Source organism: Chiloscyllium plagiosum, chromosome 20, assembly GCF_004010195.1.
Source record: "Chiloscyllium plagiosum isolate BGI_BamShark_2017 chromosome 20, ASM401019v2, whole genome shotgun sequence".
Classification (NCBI taxonomy): domain Eukaryota; kingdom Metazoa; phylum Chordata; class Chondrichthyes; order Orectolobiformes; family Hemiscylliidae; genus Chiloscyllium; species Chiloscyllium plagiosum.
Genome location: NC_057729.1, coordinates 21640104 through 21648893, shown reverse-complemented (window position 1 = coordinate 21648893; position 8790 = coordinate 21640104). Strand labels below are relative to the sequence as shown.

The window sequence follows — 8790 nt, the reverse complement described above, 5'->3', positions numbered from 1 at the left end:
TAAATGCAGTTTAATTTATTAGTCCTACCTTGTCCCTGCCTGCCCTGACTGTTTGACTCATGTCTGTTCTCAATTATACCAGTCTCAAACTGATCTCTTCCCTCACTATCTCCCTGAGTGCCCCCCACTCCCTTACTAGTTTAAATCCTCCCTAGTAGCACTCTCAAATTTCCCTGCCAGTATATTAGTCCCCTTCCAATTTAGGTGCAATCCGTCCTTCTTGTACAGGTCACTTCTACCCCAAAAGAGATTCCAATGGTCCAAAAATGTGAATCCTTCTCCCATACACCAGCTCCTCAGCCATGCAGTCATCTGCTCTATCCTCCTATTCCTGCCCTCACTCACTCGTAGCACTGGGAGTAATCCAGATATTACTACCCTTGAGGACATCCTTTTTAAATTTCTGCCTAACTCTCTATAATTTCCCTTCAGAGTCTCAACCTTTTCGCTTCCTATATCGTTGGTTCCAATATGAACAATGACCTCTTGCTGGCCCCTCTCCCCCGTGAGAACATTCTGCACCCTCTCTGAGACATCCTTGATGCTGGCACCAGGGAAACAATACACCATTCTGCTTTTTCCCTGCTGGCCACAGAAACATCTGTCTGTACTTCTGACTACAGAATCCCCTAACACAATTGATCTCTTGGAAGCCGGCATATCCTTCGTTGCATGAGAGCCAGTCTCAATACCAGAAACTTGGCTGTTCGTGCTATGTTCACTTGAGAATCCATTACCCCTGACTAATGCACCTAACACTTTGGGTCAATTTAGCATGGGCAATTCACCTGACCTGCACAGCTTTGGATTGTGGGAGGAAACTGGAGCACCCGGAGGAAACCCACACAGACATGGGGAGAATGTGCAAACTCCAAACACATAGTCGCCTGAGGCGGGAATCAAACCCAGGTCCTTGGCATGGTGAGGCAGCAGTGCTAACCACTGCGCCACCATACTGCCTGTAAATGCAACAAAACAACAGAAACGTGCATAAAAGAAGAGCTGTAAATTGTAAATTTATAATGATTTATGGTCAAGGTTCAAATCCCATCTATTCCAGATGTGTATAGTAACATCACTGAACAGGGTGATTCGAAAATATTAAAATCCTGACTGGAATGAGTTGGTTGCTCATCCCACATTGTTAGAACTGAAAGTGGACACACTGGAGCTGGTTTGTAGTTCCAACCTAAATATTCCCTACTTTACCCGTCTATCCCCCAACAACCAATCTATTGTTGTGAGTTATAATTTCACGCATGATTCAGAATATTTAATCATAGTTCTACATGCAAGTGGACAATTATACTGCGTGATATTAAGATACAACCACACTAACACGGTCATAATGTTTTATTTCTTTACTTTTATAATTTATTACTATGAATTTATACTTTTGAAGGTCTGTAATGCTGGACTTGTTATTTATTTAGTTTCCTATTTCTTTTCCTCAAAATTTGTACTCAGGAATCTGTACCTAGGTACCTTTGTATCTAAGATGACACCATAAGCAGCAACTTGTAAACATTTCGCTGCACTCATGTGAGTACATGTGACAATACAGCTAATTCTAATTCCAATCCCTACTTATTTAAGGCTGTTCAAATCCTCAGATAGAAATTTTGTGACGTTAGCACATTACAAACTTAAGACAAATATATAGAATTATAGTACTAAAATAGCAATTTTTATGACATAATTTGTGTAATTTCTTGATTTTTGGACACATCTTTACCAAACTAAAACCTGCTTTGTCAACCTAAGTAGAGCTGCACAACACTTTCATTGTTCAAAGTGACAAAAGAAAGTAACAATATTTTATATTAGTGTTATATTAGTCCCTAGCTTGATGGGCAGTTTGTCTATTGCTGCCTCAATATGTCCAGTTGAAGATGTCATGTTTGTAGTCACCATCACAAAGGTAGTGGTTTTCACGTGACTATGCGTTGTACTGTTATCACTTGAAATATCAGCTCCATCTCTACATGTAGATCCTCCTGGACTCTGAGATTTTGAATGGTTACTGAAACTTTCAAACGTATTGCTGCATGTATTGTAGGCATCCTGCAGATCCACAAATCTACTTGGACGCTTGCAAGAATTCAATCTGATTTGGTCACGAGCTGATTTTAAAGACAGGTCTGATCCTCTGTTGCAGGGTTGATTCTGCCAGCTGCACAGATTGAGTAAATGTGCCATGCCTTTGTTCAAACATTTTCGGAAGTTTGGTTTAAACAGCAGATGGATAATTGGGTTATGTAACGTAGATGATTTTGCAAATATAGCAGACAGAGCAAACGCTAGTGGTGGAACCTTGTCACTGTTCCCAAATGCTGCCCACATTGCTGTAATTGCATACGGGGTCCATGCTATTAAGAATCCAATGCACACAGCCACACTTAACTGTAAAATAATGAAAAGTGAATAGTCACAGATTTTATTTCACGATCATAATGATTGTGACAAAAATGAAACATTTTTCTTTAAGATTGGTGTTAACATCCTCAAGTTAATCTTCAGTAAGCAACTATCTTATTCCAATTTGGTACAATAGTCACAGAACTTTGGCAATTGAGAACTAATTCACGGTGGCACGGTGGTTAGCACTGCTGCTTCACCGCACCAGGGTCCTGGGTTTGATTCCTGCCTGTCTGTGTGGAGTTTGCACATTCTCCCTGTGTCTGCGTGGGTTTGCTCCAGTTTCCTCCCACAATCCAAAGTTGTGCAGGTCAGATGAATTGGCCATTCTAAATTGCCCACAGTGTTAGGTGTGTTTGTCAGGGGTAAATGTAGGGGAGTGAGTTTCTCTTCAGAGGGGCGGTGTGGACTTGTTGGGCCAAAGGGCCTGTTTTCACATTGTAGAGAATCTAATCTAATGATGAACAGATAGTTGTCAAAATCAGACTGGTCCTGATAACATTTTCAAAATCATATCACATTGTTCAAATCAAAGAGCTTGTTTTGAACTTTTAAGGGGAACTGGCAAGGAAGGCAGCCTTCTTTGATGGGGAGAAAAAGCAAGCAACTGCTTCAGTATAATATTTCATGCACCATATTGCTCACCTACTACAACAGTCTGGAACATCCAGCTGAATTTTATTGATTGCCGGTGAGTTCGGTTGCCGGGGCTGACTAGGGTGACCCCACTTTGGTGGGCAATAGGATTAGAGACAAAAAAGCTGCTGATGCTGGAATTCAAGGCAGACAAGCAGGAGGCTGGAAGAACACAGCAGCCAAGTAGCATCGGGAGGTGGAGCAGTCAATGTTTCAGGTGTAACCTTCTTCAGGACTGGGAGTGGGTGTACGGGGAGCTGCAGATAAAGGGAGAAATGGAGGATGGTTTTGAGTTGGGGAGGTGCGGGGTGGTTAGGTAGGGATAGGTGAACATAGATAGAGGGTCAATGGGAGGAATGAATCCGGTTGGTAGCTGAAAGGAAGGGGCGATCAGAGAAATGGAAGGAGGGGGAGGGGTTAGGAAGGGAGTTGGGGGGATGGGAAGGGAGGCTATTTCAAATTGGAGAACTCAATGTTGAGTCCTCCAGGCTGTAGGCTGTCTGGGCGGAAGATGAAATGTTTGCATCTTTGGAGGCCAAGGATGGTCATGTTGGAAAGGAAGTATGAAGGAGAATTAAAAGGTGACTGGGAGGTCAGGTCGGCCCCTGTGGGCCTGGCTGAGATGCTCAGCAAAACGTGCCCAGAGTTTACAGTTGGTCTCATTGATGTAGAGAAGGCCACGTTTGGAGCATCGGATACAGTAAACTAAGTTGGAGGAGAGGCAGGTGAACTTCTGTCTCACCAAGAAGGATTGTTTGGGCCCTGGGTGGAGGTGAGGAGGTGGTGTGCTAGCATGTTTTGCATCTTTAATGTTTGCAGGGAAAGATACCTGAGGGTTTGCGTGGGGGAGGGGGCGTGGTGTTGTTATAGAGAATGGCGCAAACCAAGGATTGGTGAAGGGAACGGTCCTTGCAGAAAGCAGAAGTGGGTGGGGAGAGGGACATGTTCTTGGTGGTGGGGTCTAATTGGAGTTGGCACAAGTGTTTAAGGATGATGTACTGGTTTAAGAGCCTGTTGGGTTGGTAAATAAGGACAAGGTGAACCCTGTCTTTATTGCATTTGCGGACGGTGGGTTTCGAGCAGTGGAATGGGGAATGGAGGAGGTGCAGTGGGGGCTGCCTGGATGACAAAGAGGGGAAAAAGCACATTGTTCAAATGTGGAACATTTGGGATGCATGAGGAGACATTCCACTCCCAGCATCCCAGATGTTCACCAATTTGAACAAAGTGCTTTTCCCCTCTCTCTCATCCAGACAGCCCTCCATTCCCTGCTCCACTGTTCTAAACCACCTCCTCACCTCCTTGTCCTCACCTAACACCCCACCAATTTCCATATCAATGCTTCATCCTTAAAAACGTCCACCAACTCCAATTAGACCCCACCACCAAGAACACCTCTCTCTCTCTCCACCACTCTCTGCTTTTCGCAAGGATCATTCCCTTTGCCAATCTTTGGTCTGTGCCACTCTACCCACCAAGCCCCTCAAGCCCCCCAGTACCTTGCCCCGGAACCGAAAAAGATGCACAACCTGCCGGCACACTATCCCTCTCACCTCCATCCCATGGCCCCAAACAGTCCTTCCAGGTGAGACAGAGGTTCACATGCCTCTCTTCCAACCTAGTTTACTGTATCTGGTGTTCCAGATGTGGCCTTCTCTATATCGGTGAGAGCAAGCGTAAACTCAGGCTGAGCTCACATGGCAACACCACGTCATTGAATGGTTTTTGCTTGTGCTACAATGAAAGTTTGCTCCTCCACAATTTGTTTCGACATTATATGCAGGCTCTTTGGCAGGCTCCCCGATGCATCAAGCATTTCATTTCATGTAAAAAAGAGCCAATACTGAGCACAGTTTGTGCCCTAAATCCCTCCCATCACATCTCAATCTAACATTGACTTTAATTACTACAGGTCATGAGTTTCTAGCTAAGTTGTTCTCTTGTCACCATAAAGTAACTCAAAATACCATAAAGTATTTTCAGACTTACCTTTACAATTAGATTGTGAACATTGCTAGAGGTTGTTTGTGAAGATACATGCTGTTGCACTGCTCTTCTTGATCCTTTTATTGTTAACAGGATGAGAGTGTATGACGTAGTGATTATACAACATGGGAAGACATAGCAAAACACAAAAAGTGCTACAATATAGGACATTGCATTGGAATCTGTAGTTGGTGCATTCCAATCTATGCAACAAGCAGTCCCATAAGGCTCCAGTCCATAATGACCCCAATTTGCAAGAGGGGAGATGGCAAATATGGAAGCATATGCCCAAGTAAACGTCATTAGGAGATATGCATATTCTGATGTAAATCTGTTGCCTATTGTAGAATAAAAACGTAGGAACATTTGATTAGAATCAAACCGGAAGTACTAATTACTGGAGCTCAAAAACACTTTAGCACATGGAAAGATTAATCAAAACCCAATCCATCAGAGATGACACAGAATTTATTCAGTTGTGGACTGTTTGCCATCTTTTTGCTTTTGGCAAGGAATGTATTATGCAAATACTACATCAACCCTCAGAAAGGTTTGATTTCAGAACATTTATCAAAACCTAAATCGGATCCCAAGCAGCTTTACTCCAAGGAGACACTACAGTTTTTACACTGATCTCTATAACCAACACAGTAGGGCTGATAACCAGTTTAGACAATCTCGTCAGGCCTCACTAACATGTCTTTTACAAGGTGGCATAATATTTTGATCTAAGGCAGGTAGGCAATTCGCCTGGGAATTGTTAGGGGACAACAGGCAGGATTAGTAAACTTAGTAAACAAATTAGTAAACTTTTTCACTTTTGGAGAGGTTGTACAGCATTTCCATTAAAAAATTGCTGATTACTTCACTCGAAGCCAGTAATACTGTTATTTACTTTATGATCTTTCCAACATACTTACCCTCAAATTTTTCTGATCTCTACTGGATGATGCTGGTGCATGGTATGCTCAGCCCAGTGGAAATGCAACTTCCGTGTGCACACTATGTGCAATAATGAGGTGCTTGTCTGCAGGAAGGACCCCAGCAAGTTCCTTCACCTCTAGATCCCACAAAGTAGTTTTAAAATGGTTCAGTTTTCAGGCTTGATTGAAGCTGCTATGGACAACCCACTCATATCCAGGGTAAGATGATTTTTAAGATCCAACAAAATGAAAACCCATTTGCACAGATTACAGGGCTCATGCTGCACTCAGGAAAGTGTTGCACACCACTGAAAGATAAAACTTTTTATAATCGTAATGGAGTGGGAACATAGGGAGTACTTCACCCACTCCATTTTACCTACTTGCCTGCCCTTGCAAAACCTGAGATACGGAATTGAAATGAATTATTTAACTCCTCAAGCCCGTTTCATTCATTTTACTGATGCAATGTTTCAAAATCATTGCAGAATCTTGAGAACAAATTATCAGAGACATAAAAAGTACATTGCCTGCCTTATGCAAATAACTAGGTAAAAACCCAAAATGTCGATTTTCCTGCTCCTCGGATGCTGCCTGACCTGCTGTGCTTTTTCAGCACCACTCTAATCTAGACTTATGCAAGTAACTGGTTGCTATACTGTCTTGGAAGGAAGAACAATGGAATAAATCTACTTTTGTCTTCCATGTAGCTATACACTATAACATCGGCCCAGAATGTTAGAATTCTTCTTCCACCCATCAGCGCCTATGATTTTGTACCACAACCTGCTGGAAAAATGAATTGATAATGAAGCAACCAGGTACTTGTGAAATGTAAGTTCAGAGCAAGAAACAGACAAAATGACAGAGAAGGGAATGGTGGAAATGAGAGTCAAACTACAGGAAAAGAATTAAAGGAAATGAAAGAAAATGGATTAAGGGTGGGCAAAAGAAGTGAAAAAGGAAGATAAGATTTTGTTTAGTTTAAGGTATTTACTATTTAAAACTTCAAAGCATAATTTACTGCTATGGAAAAAAGCCTTCAAAGTTTCAGAGTTCTCTCACTGGGCACCAGAGTTGAGTGGCATATCTAGACCATAAAATCATGTAATTTTGACACACGGATTGTGAGCCCTAACTGACTCTAATGAGATTAATTTGTATTAATGATTGCATTAATGATCTACAATTGCATGATATACAATTGGGAGACCTAAGGTAACATTTTTTTGGAGTTGTCCTGCCAGGAAATATCTCTTCATTGTCCAAAATGATGGCAGTGATATAAAATGACAGCATTTTCCAGCAATTTCTGGGTCATTCTTAATTTAGGTAAAATATTACTTAGGTTAGGTTCAATGCATAATTTCTAATAATTATCTTTGGATGATCCAGTTTGTTTAGATTATTATAACAGCCAAACATTAATGTTGCGAATATGTCAACCTATTTGAATTTGATTACCCATTTGGTAGCATTCTTGTGTGATTTCTATTGGAATGCAATAACACAGGTGTTATTGTAGAGGATCTGAACATGCTTAGTATTATTGATGTACTTAAAAGGAAGATAAATAAGTACATGAGGGGAAGAAAGAAATAGAAAAATATACAGACATTATTCAGAGAACCAGAGTGGAAGGAGTATCATGTGGAAACTAAATATTACCAGAGAGTACTTAATTGGAATGTGTATCTGTGTTGTAAGTTCTATGTAGTTTTCTGAAAAACAAGCAATCTAGGGTTCATGTATAATTACAAATATTTATAAAATTACATTTGGAATTCAATATGTCTTGTAAAACATTAAGTAATGAAAAGGGAAAAATTTGGGACTTACCATATGCAGGGTAACAAATCTTCATGCAGCAGACTACACCCAATACTGTCAGGTTAGTAAGACTGCAGATACCAAATAACACACCACAAAATGCATAATAGATACATGTTCCATGACCAAACAACCATCTGGAAGAGAGATCACTCTTAGTTATCTTGTAAGAGCATACAGACCAAAATTATTCAGGTGAACAAGACTTATCTAAATGCTTCACATGATATGTTGAGATATATATGCTAATTATTTTAATTCTTTTAATTTAATGAGGTTCAAATTTGCTTTTCACAACTTCTTCCAGACTTAAGTTGGAGAAGTTTTGTGCTTCTTTCACAATTTCTAAAAATTTTTGAACTCAACTTGATGACAGGCCCTTCTTTTCAACACTGAGCTTATGGTTGAACTGGAAAATACTTGTCATGCAGAATCAAATTATATTCATACAGATTTCCTCCTCCAGAGTTACTATTCTGTCCTGTAACTCAAGGTTGCATTGAATTTGTCTTGCCTCTATTCCATTGTCAATTAATTTCAACAGGCAGATTTCATTCTCATTAGTTTATTTGAAATGCAGTTCTCAATTCTCTTATTCATTCACTTATTTAGAAATATTTAAGAAATAATATTGAAGAAAAAGCCACATATGGATTTTTTTAAAAATTTAAGGACTTATGGAAAAGTCCCAGCAATACTTTTTTAAACTGACCCATGTGATAATATTTCATTTTGCTAACTTGTAAAAAAGCTATGGAATATTTACAAATTAGGAGTAAAACATTGATCAGAATGATATAGTGACATGAAAATTTTAAAAAGACCACCTAATTCAAAGTTTGTGAGAAGATTTGTAGCTCAGGTGCTCGTTGTTGTGGTTCTGTTTGCCGAGCTGGGAATTTGTGTTGCAGACGTTTTGTCCCCTGTCTAGGTGACATCCTCAGTGCTTGGGAGCCTCCTGTAAAGCACTTCTGTGATGTTTCCTCCGGCATTTGTA

The 8790-nt window shown here is 40.5% G+C and overlaps 1 protein-coding gene across 2 annotated transcripts in view; it reads right to left on the bottom strand.

Moving 5' to 3' along the window:
- Positions 1-1389: 1389 nt before the first annotated feature.
- LOC122559907 (opsin-5-like) overlaps positions 1390-8790 on the bottom strand; it is a 55091-nt gene continuing 47690 nt past the window's right edge. For both annotated transcript variants that reach the window (XM_043710011.1, XM_043710013.1), the window contains exons 5-7: positions 7803-7930; positions 5044-5378; positions 1390-2403 (exon numbers count right to left, since the gene is read on the bottom strand). In XM_043710011.1, coding sequence (XP_043565946.1) covers positions 1819-2403; positions 5044-5378; positions 7803-7930 — 1048 coding nt within the window. In that variant the 3' untranslated portion in view covers positions 1390-1818. The remainder of the gene's footprint in view (positions 2404-5043; positions 5379-7802; positions 7931-8790) is intronic.